The sequence below is a fragment of the Jaculus jaculus genome, chromosome 2, assembly GCF_020740685.1.
Source record: "Jaculus jaculus isolate mJacJac1 chromosome 2, mJacJac1.mat.Y.cur, whole genome shotgun sequence".
In the NCBI taxonomy this organism is placed as follows: Eukaryota; Metazoa; Chordata; class Mammalia; order Rodentia; family Dipodidae; genus Jaculus; species Jaculus jaculus.
The window spans coordinates 24,294,568-24,315,860 of record NC_059103.1 but is presented as its reverse complement, the minus strand read 5'-3'; the positions used below and the strand labels follow the sequence as shown (position 1 = coordinate 24,315,860).

Sequence of the window (21,293 nt, the reverse complement as noted above, 5' to 3'; positions counted from 1 at the left end):
TGGGGTGGGGGGCAGACCTCCATGCAATTATCTAACCATGGCTTAAGGCATTAGGGATCTTACATCATCTGCCTTGTTCAACAGGAATGTGTGGCTGTAATTTCTAATGTAAAGAGGGCAAAAGAGTGTAAGATCTTCTATTTAAAAAAGCCAATGATACTGTTATGTATTTGACCTTGACCAGAGGGGTTTGGCTTTAAAAACCCTTATGGCCATTATCATGATTCTCTTTACCCACATCGTACAAAGAAAAGAATCAAAATTTCAATATCCCTTTACAAATATTAAATAAAGAAGAAAGCAAGTTACTACTGCATTTGACCTTGATGCAGTAAGTTACTCTCTAAGAAGATGTAGGTGCTTGTTACCATGCTAAAATAACTCACTTAAATTTTAGCAAATATCACACTGTGTAGGTTTCATTTACAGAAATTATTGTTAGTTAGGTCATTTACCTTATCAAAGATAGCCTTAAAATCTCTTCATTTTCTCTACTTTTCCTAAGGTAGTATCATCATAAAATCATAAACCACTACTCACATATTAAAGATTGTCATTGAATACCTGATTAAAATGATCCTTTGGAATAAATATATATAATTTATATTTTCGGCTCTTGCACGTCTCAGATTTTATCTAGCACAAAATATCTGCCTGCCAAAGACCCAGGTGCTTCAAAAGGAAAGTTTAAAACATCATCTGGTGTTATCTTGTATGTTGAGATCCCATTCTGTATAATCCTAAAAATTATTATGTGACTATCATCCTCCTGGATTATCCTTTTCATTCATTCAGTCATTCATTGATTGCAGTACTGACAATCACATGCTAGCCTCTCACATGCTAGTCAAGCTCTCTACCACTTAGCTACTTCCATAGCACTGTTCTTACTTTAAATATATATATATATATATATATATATACACACATATATATGTGTATATATATATATATGTTTTATTTATTTATTTGTGTGAGAAAGAGAGAAAGGGTCTACTAGGGCCTCTAGTAACTGTAAATGAACTCCAGACGCATGCGCCACTTTGTGCATCTGGTTTACGTGGGTACTGGGGAATCAAACCTGGGCCCTTAGGCTTCACAGGAAAGCACCTTAACTGCTAAGCCATTTCTCCAGCTCCGTTCTTACTTTTAAGTCCATATGGAAAAGGCAAAATTGTCTTCATTGGTACCTGGTATAGAGAAAACCTTGTCTTTTCAATGGAAAAGATTTTTACAGGCTTTCTATGATGCACATGGATCATGAGTCCTGAATCACTTTCTGTGTCTTTAGTTATTGTTTTCTTTCCCTCTTCCATGCAGATCTTCTGTATAGACTGTGGTCATTAGGCTAGAAAAGTAACTCAGACTTTAACTTCTAGGCAGGTAGAACTCAAGAGGTGTGACATTGTTTAGGAGCCATAAGGACACTGGAGAGAAAACTAGAAGGTACACAAGGGCTGTTCAGCCGCTTGCCTCCCGCCTCATGTGGAAAACTACTGATGCCAAGAGTACCTGAAAAATGATCCTTCTTGTTCCTGGGGCATTCTCCCTTGGCTCTGACCTTCCCTGGATGGTCACATATTTATTTGTATTTTCAGTGAGAGATGCCACTCGAATCACTATATGACCTCCTTGGGGGAATTTTGCATTAATACATTGTTAGTGATTAAGTAATTTACTGCACTCTTGCCATCGAATAGCATGGTACTTTGGACAGGTGAAATGAGTCCCTGCCCTTGTAATTTAGTAGACTAACTAAATTTGAAAGATTCCAAGTGATTGAAAACCCCCATGAATGGTCTTAAACTACTAATCCAAAAAGTAAGAGATGGAATTTTCCTCGGATATACAATGCATTGGATTTAATTCCCAGCAACACCAGAAAGAGAGAGCACGAGGGGTGGGGAAGGAAGTGAGAAGCTTTGTAGAACATGAACAATCTGTGAACATTGTCATGAGCTCAGAAACATAATGTATTCCATGGAAAAGGCAAGCCCTGGCCTCTTAAAACCTATGTCTTTCTTCCCGAGGCCAGGTGTTGGTGTTTTGTTGAGTTCTATGTACTCATTAGACACTGAGCTCTCCCTCTTTGAAATTTGAAATGTCATTTGTGAATTGGCTTTCCAGAACAATGCTTACTATGATTTTTTTAATGGAAAAAGAATAAACAAAATAACTAGCTATCAGTATGAACTTTGGTCAGCCCTTAAAGGGCACACTATGTTAAGAGTCAAAAAAATTTTGACTCCTGCTGGAACCACAGCCTCTATGACCAGAGCTGGGGGAAGACTGGAGCTCATATAAGGACTCATGATAAGTAAGCTCCCATTGTGAGGCTCTGCAGAGTTACCTGCTCCTTCAGGCAGAGCTGAACATTAGGCCCAGAGTTCCTCATTCACATCCTCAGAAATTATTCAGTGACTTTTTCATTTTGCCCTCACTTCTGAACATTCAACCAGAAACCTTAAACCAGTATGTTAGCTTCTTGCCACTGTGACAAAATAATGGGGACAGTCAGCTCAATAAAGGAAAGGGTTTATTTTGGCTCATGTTTTCAGATGGGTAAAATGATAAATCACTTAGGCCTGTGGTAGGGCAGAAGTATGTTGTAGAGGAAAACTGTTCACCTCACAGCAGCCTGGAAGTTAAAGGGGGAGAGAGAGAGAGAGAGAGAGAGGGAGGGAGGGAGGGAGGGAGGGAGGGAGGGAGGGAGGGAGGGAGGGAGGGGAGAGGGAGAGGGAGAGGGAGAGGGAGAGGGAGAGGGAGAGGGAGAGGGAGAGGGAGAGGGAGAGGGAGAGAGAGAGAGAGAGAGAGAGAGAGAGAGAGAGAGTGTGTGTGTGTGTGTGTGTGTGTGAGCGTGCGCCAGAATCTCAGTATCTTCTTCAAGGGCATGCCTCAGTGACCTAACTTCTTCTCATAGCTTCCATCTGTCAGAGTTCCCATACCTACCAGTGGCATCACAGGCTGATGACCAAGCCCTCAACACGTTGCTTGGTCTTTGGGGCTATTTAAGATTCAACCCATAGCAACCAGGAAGAAGAGATGACATGACCCTCAGCCAACTCCAGCTTATATGTTCCTGACCTGCTCTCAGTTTGTTCACCCATTGGGGACAGAAACACATGCACAGACATCTCCACATCTCTGATTTATTTACCCTACCTTCTTCCAAATCGGATTCCTCTATGGGTTTGTTTCTATGCTATCCTTGTTCCTACAGAATTTAGAACAGAAATCTTGGGATGGAAGATATACAAATACATTCTAAAGACTGTACCATTGGTTTCTCTATTTTTTTAAGCTTAGAAATGATTTTAGACATATTGGTACATAATTGGCAGTTAAAAATATACACATCTATCACAACCATAAGTTTGAGTATATGTGTGCACTCATGATACCTCCAACACAATCAAGGTACTAAGCATTCATCACTGTGTACCAAGCATTCATCAGATCCCAAGGCTTCCTCTTACCACCTCATGTTTGTTGCATTTTGTGGTTTTGGCATTCACATTTGTTCATCTTGGATTTTTTGTTTGCTGTGTTCCTGCAGTGCTAGCGGATTGCTAGGTAGGGATATGTAAAAGTGGTGAAGAGATGGGCTGAGGAGATGGCTTAGCAGTTAAGGTGCTTGTCTGCAAAGCCAAAGGACTCAGGTTCAATTCCTCAGGACTCACAAAAGCCAGATGCACAAGGTGGCACATGCATCTGGAGTTCATTTGCAGCAGCTGGAGGCCCTGGCATGCCCATTTTTTTTCTCTCTTGAATAAATAAATAAAAACTTGTTTGTAAAGTGGTGAAGAGATAAGGAGCCTCCAAGGAGCTTTAGTTAGGAGAGTAAGAAACAAATAGTTGAGTGGATTCTAGGAAGTGTATGTCAGATGCCATGAAGTCACTAGACCGGAACTAATTCTTTCTGCGGGAAGAACCAGGGAGGGGATTCCACAGGAAACCTTTGGGTAAGCTGTATGACTACCATATGCTACACCAGGGCTTTTGGCAAGCCTTATGATTGACATAGAACACACTTGAAACCAGAAAAGCAAGGGGAAGGGGCATTCAGTCATTGGAATCAGGAAGACTGACAGAAGCACTTCAAAATAAGTTGAAGACAATTAAAGACCAGTGCAGTGGAGCTTGCATGTGATTCCATCACCCTGGCTTTTGAAATCCACCCTGGCGGGAGGATTGAAAATTCCAGCCTGGGGGCTAGAGATATGGTTTAGCGGTTAAGGCACTTGCCTGCAAAGCCAAAGGACCTAGGTTCTGCTCCCCAGGGCCCATGTAAGCCAGATGCACATGGTGGTGCATGCATCTGGACTTCGTTTGCAGTGGCTGGAGGCCTTGGCGTGCGTTTTCTGTCTTTCTCCCCGCCCCACTTCTCCTACCTATTTCTCTCCCCCTCTCTCAAATAAATAAGAAAAATGTTTTTAAGAAATTCTAGCCTGGCTACACAGCAAAATTCTGTCTCATAAAAAAGTCACATTTCATGCTTAGCGAGATGTCTTAGTGGTTAAGGCGCTTGCCTGCCAAACCCAAGGACCCATGTTCAACTCTCCAGACGTCACGTAAGCCAGAGATGCCCAAAGGTGAGGCAAAGGCAAGCCTCTGGATTTCGATTTCAGTGGCTGAGGCCCTGGCTCACCCACTCTCTCTCTCTCTTTCTCTCTTGCACGCATGCATGCTTTCTAAAACTCAAAAGTTACACTTGATAATACACTTTCCCCTGTTTACTAGGTTTAACCTTGTACCATCTCATTTTCTGTCTCTGGGATAAGTCTCCAATGTTTATAAAGGCGAGAGAGGGAGAGAGAGACAGACAGACAGACACTTCTCCACGAATGCATCAGAGCTGTGTTGGGGAGACGGCCATAAGTCCTTAGAGTTGCAGTGTCACATAAGTGTCACCCTTCACCTCCCCCGCGCGCCCCTGGACAACAGGTACCAAGGAAAAGCACTTAACCTCCTCTCTGCATTTCTGTGTCCTTCCCCCCCCCCTTCCCCACCCCCGCTTCAGGTCTCCAGGCCCAAGGGACGGGTCTGCAGCTTAAGCCGGTGCCCATGACCCCGGCGGCGATCGCTTCTTCGGGCCAGCCATGAAAGGCTTCTCGGGCAGCCGCGGCAGCCATCACCACGGGCTGGCGTGTGAGTCCGCGGTGGCGTGTGACTCGCTGTCGCCGCACGCGGACCACCACGGGCCGTTCCTGCTGAGCCCGCTGGAGCGCCACGCGGCCGAGCAGCACCCTTACCACACGCAGCGCAAGTCCTTCCAGGCCGAGTGCTCGGGGCCGTTCGGCGGCGGCGGCGGCGACCCGCTGGCCGCCAGCAGCACCTTCCCGCGCCGGCACTACGCCTCCCAGCAGGAGCTGAAGGACGAGTGCGCCCTGGGGCCGCCCCGCACGACGACGACGACGACTACGGCGGCCGCCAAGGCCAACCGCCTGCCTGCCAACCTGCTGGACCAGTTTGAGCGGCAGCTGCCCCTCAGCCGCGACGGCTACCACACGCTGCAGTACAAGCGCACGGCGGCGGCGGCGGCCGCGGTGGAGCAGCAGCGCAGCGACAGCCCCGGCCGCATCCGGCACCTGGTGCACTCGGTGCAGAAGCTCTTCACCAAGTCACACTCGCTGGAGGGGCCGTCCAAGGGCGGCGCGAACGGGGCCAAAGCCAGCCCCGACGACGCGCACTCCGTCCGGTATGGCGGCGGCGGCGGCGGCAAACGCGGCAAGAGCAAGGAGCGCCGCTCCGCCGTCGCCGTCGCCACCGCCGCCGCCGCCGCCGCCGAGGCCAGAGCCCGCTGCTCGGGCGCCTCGTCGCAGGCCTCGCCCACCTCGCCCGGCTGGTGGAGCTCCGACGACCACCTGGACGGCGGTGGCGGCGACGTGTGCATCTACCACGCGCCCTCCGGGGTGATGACCGTGGGCCGCTGCCCCGACCGCTCGGCCTCGCAGTACTTCGCCGAGGCCTACAACGCCGTCAGCGAGCAGCAGGCCGCCGTGAAGGCGTCGCGCAGCAACAACGACATCAAGTGCGCCACGTGCGCCCACCTGCCCGTCGGCCTGGACGCGCCGCTGCTCAAGAAGAGCGCCTGGTCGTCGTCCACCCTGACGGTCAGCAGGGCCCGGGAGGTGTACCAGAAGTCCTCGGTGAACGTGGACCACCAGGCCCTGGTCAAGGCCGAGGCCTGCCAGCAAGAACGCTCCTGCCAGTACCTACAGGTACCATTTCAAATCTGCGCGTTCTAGAATGCGCCTGGCTTGCGCGCTGTGTGGGCTCTGCCCGGAGTTCTAGTACAAGAACCTTCCACCCTGAGCTGTTGTCTGTATAAACTTGTGGCCATCTCAGTGGCCGCCGTCAGGAAGCCAGCGTTTGCCAACTCCATCCAGTCACCCTAGACACTAGATAGCCGGCTGATTGCAAAAGTACTCCTTACGCAAAGGCAGGAGTTTATTCACGTCTTTTGTCTGAGGGCTCATGGATAGGGAAGAGAGAGAAAAGGGGGAATCTACAAAGAATTTAAAAATAAACCTGACCTTTCTGTCAAATGTAAACAATAATCTCCATTTTGGAAAGAGTCTGGTTAAATCTATTCAGGTTTTTGTTTTTTTTTTTTTCTTTTCCTGGTGAAATTCTACCTGAGGCTAGTGTTTTCGTGAAAATGAACCCGTGGTCCTCCCTTCAATGATCACCGTCACCAATACTCACCACACCCCAGCAGCCCCGTCCCCAAGACACAGCCTAGCAAGATGATGCCCTGAGGAGGTGGACATGGAGACAGTTTGGGGACCTGACTAGCACAGCTGCAGAGGCTCAGGACAACAGAGCAGAGGAGGACAGAGGGGAAGCATCACTGCAATAAAATGCAATTAGTGTCAGTGTGTGTGTATGTATATATATATATACGTGTATATATATATACATACATATATATATATATATATATATAATCTCCAAGCACGCTGCTCTTCCCTCTCCATGGTCTACTCCTGATTGTCCCTTTTGCCCCCAGCTTGCTTACGTAAGATTCACCGTGGGTAAAAATATCAGAGGAGATAGACGGGCTCTGCTCCCCTACTTTTCCCTACAGGATTATTTTTCCTAAAACACAACTCTCCACACAATGACCCTCATATTTCTACTGTTCAGAGCATCTTCTTTTTTTCTCTCTCTCTCTGCTCTTTTCTCCCCCTCCCCCCCCCCAAAAAAAAACCAAAGGTTTCACTGGATTATGGATACATGGTATAATCATAATCATCTCCATTCTTGTCTTCAGATGAAATGCAGGGAAAAGGCCTTCCCCCGAGAAATTTATTTCTTTGCCCTAAGAACTCTCCAACTCTGGGCAAGGGCAGTGCCAGAGTCCATGCCCAAAGTTCAGAAGAAAGAGCAGCATGTGGGTAGCTTTTGCATAGACACAAATAAGTGTTCAGCCTTTCCCACTGAAGGTAGATGCCTTGATTTATGGTTGCCATATGCATGAATAAATCACCAAGCAAGCTGGGTGTGGTGGCTCATGCCTGTAATCCCAAGAGACTCAGGAGACTGACTTAGCAGAACCACCAGGAGCTAGAGGACAGCCTACACTACAGGGTGAGTTCCTGGGCTAGAATGAAAGTCTGCCTCAAAAATAAATTAGTTGATTAATCAAGAACTATTAACCATTTCCAAGATAGAGGATTATCTAACCCACTTAGTATACAAGAAAAGGAAGCTCAAAGAAAAGTAAAGGCTTAGTGGGGTATACTGTTAATGTGAAGCAGAGGTGGGACTAGAACCCAAGTCTCCTAACAAAGAAATGACCATTATGAACATTATACCAAAAAGATTTATTATTTAAGCACATGAGTTTTATTCACTATTGAAAATAAAGTAGTTTGTTAAAAAATATTTATTTTGAATAAATGTGGGTAAGGAGCTAGACAACTCAAAGTAGGAACAGTTTTCTGTAAACATTCCATCACTAGTGCCAGAAACAAACTAATGTGTGGATTTTCATGTAGTTATATCACTGAATTACATAGGATAAAGATTTAGAACTTGTATTTTCAAATTATTTATATTTCTTAAGCTAGTTTCTAAAATAAAATATTTGAGACAAGTATAAAGAAAAATAAAGCAATCACTAAGTTATGTTTCACCCATATAGAAAAATAAAATACTAATTACAGTAAATCACATATATATTTTCCTGTTTAATTTGACCTTTCCTCCTCTCTAGAGTAGCAGATCATTTGACTTTGATAACCTAAATACATTTCCTTTTATTCCAACAATTGTTCAAAGGTTGAAAAAAATTATATTTTCTACCCTACAGTGGATTATGGTTAACCCTGAACTCTGTGTATTCAAATCTTTTAAGTATATAATGAACTCCAAGTTGCAACTTACTTAATAAACATTGATATTTATTGTGGTGCTAGGATATAAAAGGCATTCAAACTGGAAATATAATAATAATTCTGTATTTAAAAGTGGAAAGGCACCATGTTAAGTCAATGAAGTGGAGAACTGTGCCATCTTTTTGCCCATGTGACGACACTGGGGATTTGTTACAAAGAAAGGGAGGGAACATGGCAGCTGTTGCCACAGGACTCTTGTAGTGGGAGCGTTTGTATAATGCCTGTTTCCATCTTTAGGACATAAGCCAGGGTCCTTGTCACTTGTGCATTCCCTGTGCCTACTTTGATCCATTCTTAGTTGAATAAATACTACATAATTAAAAAGAGAAGAAGAAAGAAGGAAAGAAAGAGAGGGAAGAGATGGATATTCACATGACAAAGGAGGAGAACAAGAAATGCCTCCTAAGACTTGAGTTTCGGCTTTTTTTTTCTTGCTTCTAGGAAATGTAGATGGAATCTTCCAACCTCTAAAAATTCTTCTCAGGAAATAGACTAGCCAGCTTTACTGAATCCTCATAGATGACTTCATTTATCAACTCATTCTAAAAAGCCAACTTGGAGAAACAGAGAGGGAATTTTTGTTTTTGTTTTTCAGCAATATTATCTTAACTCCTGGCTAGTATTGAAGCTGGATTTCCAAAGTGTTTACAGTCAACCTCACGGTCAGCAGGCAAAGCCCAGTTCCACAAGTCCCACCATGGTCCTAGTCCCCGACTGCCACTAACTAGCTCCACAGCCCGGAGCCATCCCTCAACTTCCAGGGCCTCCTTCATCTGCTGCAAAATGAGTCATTTGGTCTACAAGGCTTTAGTCTGTCCACATTTTTTTACACTCATAAATTACGCATTTCAGAGTACTAATTACAGCAATTTTGAAGATTTGGAAGGCCCGAGACTCTCATTTCATAAATGCCTACTAAAAGCAGATGCTTTTCAAATGTTATCTAATTTGCTCTTTAAGACTCTAGAGGTATTTCACAGAAAATACTGAGATTTAGCAAATTAAGTTGAGTAACTTGCCCAAGGGTACACAGCTAGTACAAGGCAACATGGTGGGTCAAATCCAGTTCAGTTGCCTTCGCAGTGGGCAGGCTTTCTGCTGACGGTGCTCGCAGCACACATCACGTACCTTTCTTTTTTTGGTTTTTCAAGGTAGGGTCTCACTCTGGCTCAGGCTGACCTGGAATTCACTATGTAGTCTCAGGGTGGCCTCGAACTCTCGGCAATCCTCCTACCTCTGCCTCCCAAGTGCTGGGATTAAAGGCGTGCGCCACCACGCCCAGCCCTATCACGTACCTTTCATGTGCCAGGAATCAGAGCTGCATCTCGTGTAACACTTAGAACAACTTTAGTAGGAAGTATTACTACTTACTCTGTTACTTTTCTTATGAGCGTTGTGATAGTTACCTTCTTGTTGCTGAGACCAAAAAGAAGAAAAAGTCTGGCCAAAAACAGCTGATGGGAGGAAAGGGTGTATTTTGGCTTACAGTCCCCCAGGGGTCATTTCATCATGGCAGGGTAAGCATGGCAGAGCAGAGACTGGGCATCACATCTTGCCTCCACAGCCTGAAAGTAGCAGCAAGAGTGAATTAGCTCGTGAATACCCAGTATGGCTTTACGAATAAACCTCAAGGTCTGCCCCAGTGACACACCTCCTTCAGCAAGGCTCCTCCTCCCAAAGCTCCCCCAGCGAGGGACTGAGTATGAGGCTTAATCACAAACACATGAAGCTATAACGGACATTTCATTTTCAAGCCACCACAAGCACCTATTAATGGCACAAAATAATGAATATCATTATGATATTTTCATGCATGTGTATAATGAACTTGGATTCTATTCATCCCCTGTTATCTCTTTCCCTCCCCTGCATCCCAGCTCACCTTACACTGGTCCCCTTCCTTGTCCCAAAGAGTCCCTCTTTGCCTTAGTTTTATAGGCAAAACTGAGACAAAAAAAGAGGAAGTTTTTTTGCCCAGGAATAAATAGAGAATCAAGAGTTGAGCCAACAATTAAAGCAAAATCTGCCCAAATACACAATTTGCTTCAGAAGTACTTGTTTTATTCTTCATTAAATGTATGTGGGCATTTGACCTTGGATATGTATGTGACAGTAAGAGAATGTGGATGTAAAATTAGACTAACAATGGAATAGCCAATTATGACCCTAATTTGATCCATGACTAAAATAAGATTAATTTCATATCCACCAATAATAAGATTTAAATAGTACCAAATGTTTAATTCTGTCTTTGTAGAATTCTCACTTAAAATGAACTTACTGTAGACCCTTGCCATGATTCTATAAAACATATAAGAGGTCTGTAGGTGTTTAGCCGGTGCCTGACGCTGACACTGGAATCACATACTGTAGTGTTCTGTAAAACATATATGAGGTCTGTAGGTGTTTAGCTGGTGCCTGGCACTGACACTGGAATCACATACTGTAGTTTGTTATTGCTGCAGGGTCCAGTCAATACAGACAATTGGTGACATGTGCTCACTCACAAGCTGTTTTAGTTAATTTAAAAAAAAGACTCCCTTTTTTCCCAATATTGTTATTTTTAAATGTCAAGAATCAGATGTCTGCTGTTTAGAATTATTGTACCGCTGCCAGTGACTGTCTGTGTTAGGGCTTGGAGCAGAAACATGGATTTGAAGACATTAAAACTGTTTAATTCTCAGTTGAGATGTGGTTGGTTTTTGTACATTTGGAATAAAGCACTTATGGCACATCTCAGGGTAAGTGCTAATAGCTAAGTAAATAAAATAGGCTGGGAGGGAGGGTTGTTTTGTTTTTGCTTTTAAAAAAGGAGAATTCTTGCCTGTGTTTATGCCTCTCTCTATAAATGTTACTAGTTGAGTGAGTGACATATAAAGCCATTCAGAAGAGCAAGATTTTAGATTTCCAACTGTTAACCTAAGAGGGGAAAAAAAAAAAATCCCTTCAAATCGTGTATTTTGCATTCATCCAGCAGCAGAAACAGGAAAGGGGAAACAAAACGCTCTCTGGTAGAAGTAGAGAGAGAGGCACACACAGAGAGAGGGAGCAAGAGAAAACGAGACAGGAACGGAGGAAGACAGCACTCTCAGAGATGAGATTTTAGGACAGCAAAATGATCGACCTTTTTAAGGCTGAATGGGTCTCTTCAGTTTGTGTGCAAGTTTCAAGAAATGGAAGGACTGACCAGGTTTGGGTATAACTCTTTTTATTACTTTATATTTGATGAGTGTGTGTATTTGGTGTGGATGTGGGGAGTATTTTTTGCAAAAGGGAGGGAGTGGAGAAAGGGTAGTTTTGCTATTCTGTTATTTTCATTTTTCTCTAAAAATGCTTCGGATGACTGAAAGAGCTAACTAATGTATGTACAGATGGTAAGAAAACAGGTGGAGGAGACATCAGGTGCCTGCAAGTCTGTCTCCACAGAGGCTTCATAAAATCCTAATTCACATGATCCAGGGTACAATGAGCTGTTAGAGGACATTATGTGGCTAGTGACCAAAAAGTGATCGGTGATTTTTCTGGACAAGAATCACGAGTAACTACTGTTCCTTTGCAAAATTTAAATTTCTGGGTGATTGGTTTCTCAGACTATTTTGCTTTTCATTTTCTTTTTATCTGTTGTTTATATAAGATTCCACAAAGATTACTGAGGAAAGGTTCTAGCAAGTGTGAGCCTAGATTTTTTTTTTTTAATACAGGCGCAGTTCTTTTTTAAAAAACAAAAAATCTGTTTCAAGATTATTTTCATCTTTTTCCAGTAAGAGTTTTCTTTTCATGGCTAAGTTTTTCCTTCTTGTTGTTTCAGAACAATTATGACAGTGATTTGGTTTAAAACTACTTTATGTGGAATTTATGAAGATGTCTGATACGCAAATGACTTTGGCCACTGTTATGTTGCCTTGCTGGCTTTGTTTAAAAACCTCATCCACCACATTGAAAAGTTGATTTATTTTTTATTTATATGGCTTAATAATGCAGCAAAAGAATGCCAGAGTTCATTCAGCTTATCCAGCCATCTCTCTATTTTCCACTGATCTTGGTAGAGATGCATCTTCAGTGCAAAACAGATGGGTTTACTCTTGCCAGGTGCCAATTTTGAATGTGGAGTCAGTGATCAGCGACAGAGTCCTGGTCATCTCCTTTCTCTGTGTCCTCTGCTCTGATTCTTTATGATTATATTGCCTATAACCTAGTATTAGAGGGGGGAAAAAAGACATTGACAAAGCATTGTAAGCACTTTGACAAAACGTGTCCAGAAAGACTCGGCACTATTAGAGAGAATATATAAATAAATAGAAAAAATAAACATTTTAAAAATGAATAGAAAAGCCCTCCTAGAACTTGTTAAATAACTTTATGATTCTTGGTCATTAACTCATTGTTACAACATTACTTTTAAGCATCAGCAAAACTAGGGACACTTGGTTAGCCACAACCAGAGGCTTTTGTATATAATATATATTTGCTGATATCAGGGAAATTCATTCTACCCATTGCAGATGGAATATTGGTTAACAAAGGGTCCAGCCACCTTGGATCTGTCAGTTTCCAATGAACTAGATTTCCCTCTTCTTCAATCCTTTTTGAGAACAGTTTGCTTGATCTCCAGAAACTATGGTAACTCAAGGTAACCATGCACCACGTCTTTAAGAGAAAGGTTCGTTGGCAATCTCTTGCCTTCTTGGAGCGTAATGATGCTGGATTTAATGTAATGATTTGTGAACGCTAGAACACACTGATTAAAAATCTAGGCAATATTGCCTAACTTTGATTTATAACTAGATTTGGCTTTTTACCATTGGGGTTTTAGGTTCAAAGGCAACAATATTTGTTTGTAGATGGTTGTGAATTTAGAGTTCAGTTCTTTCAACTAATTAAAGCATAGCGCCCTCATCGAAGTGTGAGTTCTGCCCGAGTCCACCGGCATGGTCACCGATGCGGGGTTGAGTCATGTGGAAAGGCCATCTGTTACAGGTCTGAGAACTGGAACTCTGAACTTCCATATGGTTCAAAAATGCAATACCACATAACAGATTTTTTTCTGTCATTTTCCAGGGATGTTTGGTGAAGAAAAAAAAAAAAATCTGTCTTTTTCCGGTAAAATTGGGTTCCTATTAATAAACTCCCAGAGGAACTATGTGAGCTCACTGTTGCTCCTAGTACTCATCTGAAAAGTTGAACCCAGAAATAAAAAGGCCTGTGTTGGTGACTTTCCTTCTAGGGTTCATTTGCCTGTTTCTCAAGACCATCTTGCCTGCAGGTTTATATAGCTGCCGTTTGGACTACAGTATAGCACAGGGATAATTTTGTGGTTGTTATCTAAGTAAGTGCATATCTAAATGTTTATCTAAATGCTGAGGCTGGAACCACAGTAGGGAAATGCATAACTTTTTTCAATGAATGATTCCTAATGAGAATGATTTTCAAGTCAGTTGCTTCTCCAAGTAAGCCTTCTCTGTTTGTCACTAAAAGGTAATGATATAAAGAGTGATTTAATTACTGCAATACAAGCAGCGGGCTTAAAGAGAGAACGTAGTATAAGGAAAGGGAGAGGACATTCTCCTGTCACTTTCCGCCAATTTCTTATCTGCACTATTCTTAACTCTTTCACATCTTAGAGAACGTCCACATGACCTAGGAAAGACCTCTTCTGTGGCTAAAAATGGGGAGAGGATTATCATTAAAAAAACTAAAATTAAATCAAAAAACCTTTACTAAAGTTTAGCAAGATGTCCTATTTTGTTTATATCTCTAAGATAAATATCTATACAGTTTCAAATTGAGTTTTCTGATTAGCCTCATGCTTATTTCATGTACATTGCATCACTGTTCTGTGGCAGTTGGAGTTTCTAAGACATTGTTCTCAAAGAATTGGGAAACTTTCCACCCAAATCAGGCTTAGTGATGGTGAGTCTCTATGAAGCACATTAAGGGTTAGTGTGCTCTAAGCTTACACAGGTCGCTGCCTCTCACCTCTCCAGTGACATGTTGCACTCACACATTTGCAAGACACATTTGTACATTTGTTATCTTTGATCTCTGACTGATGAAACTTTATTTGTTTATTTATTTATTTACTTTTTTTTTCTTTTGTTTTTTTGAAGTGGGGTCTTGCTATAGCCCAGGCTGTCCTGGGATTCACTATGTAGTCTCAGGGTAGCCTTGAACTCACGGTGATCCTCCTACCTCTGCTTCCCACATGCTGGGATTAAGGGCATGTGCCACCACACCTGACTAAATCAGGTCTACTGTAAATGGACCAGTTCACAAAATCCATGGAAGAGGAAAGACCACGAAGTGGGGAAACAGATTCTTTTGTATTGATCCCAAGTGGGAAACTTAGTCTCTGCCTTTTCCAGTTTTATCTTGGACCATTAGTTTATACTAGCTGGGAATGCCCTGCTACCCTGGTGTGAGGAAAAGGCAGGTGGTGGTCTCTTTCAAACAAGAGGCCTGTAACAATGCTCTCTCTTCTCTTGGGGGGGGGTTATGAGGTAGGGTCTCACTCTAGCCCAGGCTGACCTGGAATTCACTATGGAGTCTCAGGGTGGCCTTGAACTCACGGCAATCCTCCTACCTCTGCCTCCCGAGTGCTGGGATTAAAAATTATGTGTTTCCCCTGTTATGGATTGGCTTTTCCTACATCTTAATGGTTTCATTGGGAGTGAATTGTAACCCAAAAGACGAGAGTGGAGAAGTGATCCACCTTTGTGTATATTGCCTTTCTGTCCTACACTTAGACCCCAGGGTCTGGGTTTTGAAGGTAGCTTGCTTCTCTCCAGTAGCTTCCACTTTACTGGCAGTCAGGATGCTTCATTTCACTTTCCTAGAATAAAAATCAACAGAGCTAGGCCAGGCGTGGTGGCACATGCCTTTAATCCCAGCACTAAGGAGGCAGAGATAGGAGAATCACCATGAGTTCAAGGCCACCCTGAGACTACATAGTGAATTCAGTCAGCCTGGGCTAGAGTGAAACCCTACCTTGAAAAACCAAAGGAAAAAAAATCAACAGAGCTATATGTATACTTTCAAAAGTAAAATATATAGGGCTAGAGAGATGGCTTAGTGGTTAAGCACTTGACTATGAAGCCTAAGGACCCCTGTTCAAGGCTCAATTCCCCAGTACCCGCATAAGCCAAGTGCACAGGGTGGCACATGCATCTGGAGTTTGTTTGCAGTGCCTAGAGACCCTGATGTGCCAATTCTCTCTATCTACCTGCTTCTTTCTCTCTCTGTCTGTTGCCCTCAAATAAATAAATAAAAATAAACAAAAAAATTTAAGATACTAGAAAAGTAAAATATATAAACATTATATATATATAATATATATGTATATATATTATATATATCTCATATATGTATATGAGAGAGAGAGAGAGAGTTGACATATACGATGTGTTGGGACAATGAGACCAAATATACTAAGTCAGGGAAACTCTAGATAATTCTGAGAGAAACAGTCCACAGGAGACACAAAATGCTAAGGCTACTGGTCTCTTGGTTTTTGCAACCAAAATATAAAAATGAGTAGTTTGGGGAAAGACTTCTCTCTAAGGTTGGAAATGTTCCCTGAAACATGAAAAAATGGTATCCATCTTGGTTATGTGTGAGCATGATGATATCCCATGTATGCCTGTCTAGAGCCATGCATTTTGATGGTTTCGGTCATTGAATATTATTCTATCGTTATTTAGGGGTAAGTTTTCTTAAATTTATGTGCACAATAATTACCTTGGGGGAGTATATCAAGTAAGGATTTCTGGCATCAACCCAAGAGATTCAGATTTCGTAGATCTGGTGTGATTCTGTTGGAGATGAATCCAAGAACCACACTAGTAAAACTCAATTCTAGAAAAGAATAGGATTCATTTCTCGTAGTACTTACTGCAGGGGGCAGTAGAGTCTAACTAGTAGAAACTCTGGCCTCAGGCGAGCTACCTATGAGCACGATTTTGAACCATTCTACCCAATGCTTCCATTTCTTTATTTGTAAAATTGGTGTGATTATACAACTGTGTTTGCTTCTGGTTTTATGGGTAGGAGTTGTGTTCCAAATTTAGGAAATAATTAGAATTCGAATGTGAAATAGTTTTAAAATTAAATACAATTTAAAATTATTATTATTGTATATTTTAAGATTAAAATTTTAAATTACTTAAAATTATAATAGTATAACATTATTTTAAAATATGTTTTTTTTTATTTTTTGGGGGGGGGTTATGAGGTAGGGTCTCACTCTAGCCCAGGCTGACCTGGAATTCACTATGGAGTCTCAGGGTGGCCTTGAACTCACGGCAATCCTCCTACCTCTGCCTCCCGAGTGCTGGGATTAAAGGCGTGCACCACCACGCCTGGCTTAAAATATGGCTTTAAAATTATTTGAAATAGCTTTAAAATTTAAAATTATCAGTCATCAGCTATGAGTGTGTTTTGTATTTTTCCTCTGTATTTCATGTGCCATACTACTTTTTCCTTTATATTTGGCCTAATTTAATTTATCATTAGAGCAAGGTTATGATAAGCATGTCTGATTGTGTGGCAAGGAAAGCTTCTCCCCACAATGGGTAACAGTAGGTCTTCATCAAAGTGTAGATAGATATTGTGTCAACTAAATAAACATGAAAAGATTATGAAGTGTCAACTTGAATTGGTGAAACTCACCACTCAGTACATGGTAATGAAACCCAATTATTCTGGCCTCTTCAAATTTTAGGTTGTTCATAAAAACCTTGCCTTGGTTTTTTATTATTTTTAAAATATTTATTTATTTATTATTTGCAAGCAGAAAGAAGAGAAACAGACAGAGTGGGTGTGCCAGGGTCCCCGGCCACTGTAAACAAACTCCAGAATGTATGCACCCACCACCTTGTGCATCTGGCTTTATGAGGGCACAAGGGACTCAAACTTGTGTTATTAGACTTTGCAGGCAAGCACCTTAACTGTTGAGCCATCTCTCCAGCCCCTTGCCTTGGTTTTTATATCTTACTTCTGACAACTCCCCACTGCCTTAATTTAAGCAGCTTGGCCAGTTAGCAAGACAAAGTTTTAATCTATGGCAACAGTTATGAGACTTGTCTGCAGTGGAATTAGACCCACCCTTCATCACATCTTTTATTGGCTTAACTCAGTTCTCCAAAGAGTGTTTCCTTGGACATGAAAACTGGACAGGTTATGAACCCCACCACCATTGATAGGAGGCGGCAACAGGACCTGGGTCATCACTCTCCATTCCTCCTGCCCAAAGTCTCCAACTAACCCTCCCCACTCTCTGAACTAGGTTCCTATAAGACTGTAGAATCCCAAAGAATAAATGAACGCTGAAGGCAGATTCCTCTCAGGACCTCTTCTCCACACAACGGTCAGAAGCCCAGACTTTCTCCAGCAGCCGTCTATCTCTTGGCAGCCTTAAGACTTCTGTCCCACCTCACTTCTTCACATGGCCACCAGAACAATAAAAACAAAGCCCATCAGAATTCACAAGGAATTTCATGAAAATGTTTTCTTAACTATGAAAACCTGAGCAAATGATCTTGCCATTTTTTACTATTATTGTTGTTGCTATTGTTATATAAAAGTGGATATGAGTGATGATTTAGATTTCCATGTTAGGTTACCAGAACCCACGGTCCACACTCAGGAATCCATCCATTGCCTAGCTTGTTCCATGGGCATTCATCTGGCTGGCGACTCTGTCAGCAAGGAATAGGTATGAAGGAGTACCTTCCCCTTTAAATCCTCCTCGTAGGTCCCAACTACTTGGAACCCTTGAAAAATTCATTCTCTTCCCCAGCCCCAACAACTAGTGGAAGTTCAGCTAGTTTCTTCCTGACTCGGAATGTCAGGGAATGTAACTGTCATTTGTTTGCAAATGAAACCTGAGCTTTCTGCAAATGACTCCCATGCAAAAATCCTCCCCCCCATAACCCTCCTCCTGCCTTCCAGTTGATTTTAGATAATTTCCTGTTCTCCCACCTCTTGGAAGTATTCCATGGCACGCTGAGCAGACACTTTTAGTCAAAAATACCTATAAATAGCTGATTTTTCTTGCTTGCTACCTTCTCTGTAAGGCTTTCAGAAAGGAGGTGAAACAGATCCACCAGAAACAAGAGCTGTCAGTGAGGGGTGTGTGGTAAGGCTGAAGAAAAAATAATCAGATTTCATAGGCCAAAAATTATTGTGTAGGTTGCTCTGCCACACTTGACTTACGCAATACTGCATGGAAAAAGAAGCATTTTATTATATGCCAGATGATCTTATGAACCAAACAATTTTAATCTATCAAAAATGTCTCCTATGAACTTTAGTGTCTTGAAAAAAAGTACTTTGACATTCATGCTATTCTTAAAAGAGGAAAGAAATCCTAAAGCTGACTGTTATTTATTAGGTTCCATTTGATAGATTCAGTAGATTTAATTGAACCAATTCCTGTGACAATTGCGTGATGGGAAATTTGAATCCATGTTCTTATTTCTTCAGATACAGCTCTGACTAGCTGGCCTCTTTTGTCTCCCATGCCCAATGGTATTACCATTGCCAGCCATCCTAAAGTGGGATTAGGGAATCCTGGAGAAGGTGTGCCTATGTTAGGCAAGACCATAATGTCTTTCTTCACTTGTTTTACTGAAACAACCCTTGGGAAACCCAGTATGCGGGGTTATTACACGCCATCCTGCATCCATCTCCCCATCCTCTGCCTGCTCCTAAGCAAAAGAGAATACATTCCAGTCTCCTTTCCTCCTCCTCCTCCTTCTTCTTACCTACCTTCTCTCTTACTTCTCCTTGCATTTTTAGTAGCTATTTTATTCTTTGGTTTGCCATGAAAAAGTAGTACAAACTCATTTACAAATGGAAGAACTGAGGTCTGAAAAGATGACTGGTGTTCCCATGACCTGTGGAGAGTGCTAGAGCAGTGGTCAGCGCCAAGTGTTCCTCAGCTCCTTCTTTTCCTTACACAAGTTAGCATTCATTCTGTAGTCACATGGCAAGAAATGTCCAATTAACGTGGTGATCTATGTGCTCAGGAAATTCTGTCCCGGCCCCACACCCTGGTTTTTCCACTCCAGACATTGTCTAATTTGGTTGTGACCTATGTTTACCTAGTGCTATATTCCCAGCAAGTACATCTCCTTATGCCTTTCTTCTTCATTAGCTTCCAGAGAACATGCGGTTGACAAAAGCAGAGATGTGGAAGAGTAAAAAACATCCCTAAGCCCAGTGCTTTTTGCGTGGGTAGCCACTGTGGGGTTCCCCGGAGGGGTCCCCGCTCAGGGCTGTCTACGGGACCCCAAGAACACTCACGCAGGACGCTCTCAATGCAAACCGCACGAGGTTTATTGATTCCGATGCATCGGGGCTCAACACAGATTCCTCTCGCAGGAGGAAAGGTGAAGAGCCCCTAGCCACGTGTTTGGTCAGCTTATAAAGGCTGAAAACTATAGGTATGCAGAGTCATAGGGGCTTTTCAGCCGTGGGTTCCGCTGATTGGGTGGGGCCCACGAGGCGGGCTCGTGAGGGTCCCTCTGATTGGGTAGGGCGTACAAAGGGCCAGGTCCTTATGGTATACTTTTTACAAAATGGAGGTAGTTGCATACTTTTTACAAAATGGAGGCAGTTGCAAAATGGCAGTTCTGTGATTCAGTGCAGTAGCAAGCAAGCCATATTACAGAAGCTTAAAAAGGCAAGTTAGCAAAGCAGCTAGAAAACAGAGCAGCAGAAATATGGCAACTTTTATCCTTTCATTTCCCCCTTTTCTTTGTCATAATTCCAATCATGGAATTTCAGTTTCTGCAAGAGACTGGTACTGTTGTTTAAGTATCATGACTTGGACAGTGCTGATCCTTTCTCTAATAAAGGTAACTAATCTATTTATTATTCATGGACCAAAGGTGAAGAGGAGAATTAAGATGATAAGTGGCCCTAGCAAGGTGGAGGTCAAAGTAGTCATCCAGGGGGACCTGGTGAACCAAGATTCATACCAAGACTGGTTCTGTTGTGTCTCCCGTTTGTGTTGTTCTAGGCTTCCTCGTACTTTCTGCAAGCTGTTTTCTACTAATCCAGTCTTGTCTGCATAGAAGCAGCACTCTTCTTTTAGAGTTGCACAGAGTCCCCCCTGTTGTAAAAATAATAAATCTAGGCCTCTTCTATTCTGTAACACAACCTCTGAAAGTGAAGAAACCGAGTCCTTTAGGTTCTGCACTCCTGACTGTAACTCTTGTAGATCCTTGTCTATTGCTAAGCTGAGTGGTTGGAGGTGACAAGGGAAGCTATGCCGGTGCCTGCTCCTGCAACACCCAACCCCATTATTAAGGGTCGAGATGGGGGGTTGTCTTGTTCTTTTGGCAGGTCAGCGGCAGATGTTTCTTCTGTGCGAGGCGATGGTAGTAACCAGCTTGATTGCAGAATCTACCTGACTCTTAATGAAACTGGTTAGTCATCTGAAGTCCCAGGGGCCAAAGGAGATAAGCAAAAGGAATCCAACAAAAGGGCATAAAAGACTGGGAAGCAAAGTAGTTAGCCAGGGAGATGTGGAAAACCAATTTTTCCTCTAGATTTTTTTTTTTAACTTTATCAAGGCTATTTTGTATTAGCCCAGTCTTATCTAAGTAAAACAACATTCTTCTTTGAGGGCTACACAGAGTCCCCCTTCCTTTAAGAATACCAAATCTAGCCCTCTCCGGTTTTGAAGTACAACCTCAGAGAGCGAGGCCAAAGAATCTTTGAGATCTTGTATCCCCTCATGTATGAGGTTAAGATCTCTGTCCACTAAGGCACTGAGTTGTGAAAAATGCTGTTGGGAGGTTACCAGCGAGGCAATGCCTGTTCTTGCTCCCATAACACCAAGTCCCAGGAGCACAGTCAGGGTGAGGGCAGTTAAAGGCTCTCTATTTG

The 21,293-nt window shown here is 42.6% G+C and overlaps 1 protein-coding gene across 5 annotated transcripts in view; it reads left to right on the top strand.

The window, feature by feature from the left end:
* The window catches only part of Dlgap1 (DLG associated protein 1), a 961,152-nt gene that overhangs the window by 544,501 nt on the left and 395,358 nt on the right, over positions 1-21,293 (top strand). For 2 of the 5 annotated variants that reach the window (XM_045142955.1, XM_012949695.2), the window contains exon 1: positions 11,432-11,592. In XM_045142955.1, the coding sequence (XP_044998890.1) occupies positions 11,518-11,592 (75 nt within the window). In that variant the 5' untranslated portion in view covers positions 11,432-11,517. Of the gene's footprint in view, positions 1-5,020; positions 5,754-5,789; positions 6,222-11,431; positions 11,593-21,293 lie in introns of those variants that run through there. The other 3 variants (XM_045142954.1, XM_045142953.1, XM_004662661.2) reach the window with 3 other exon arrangements.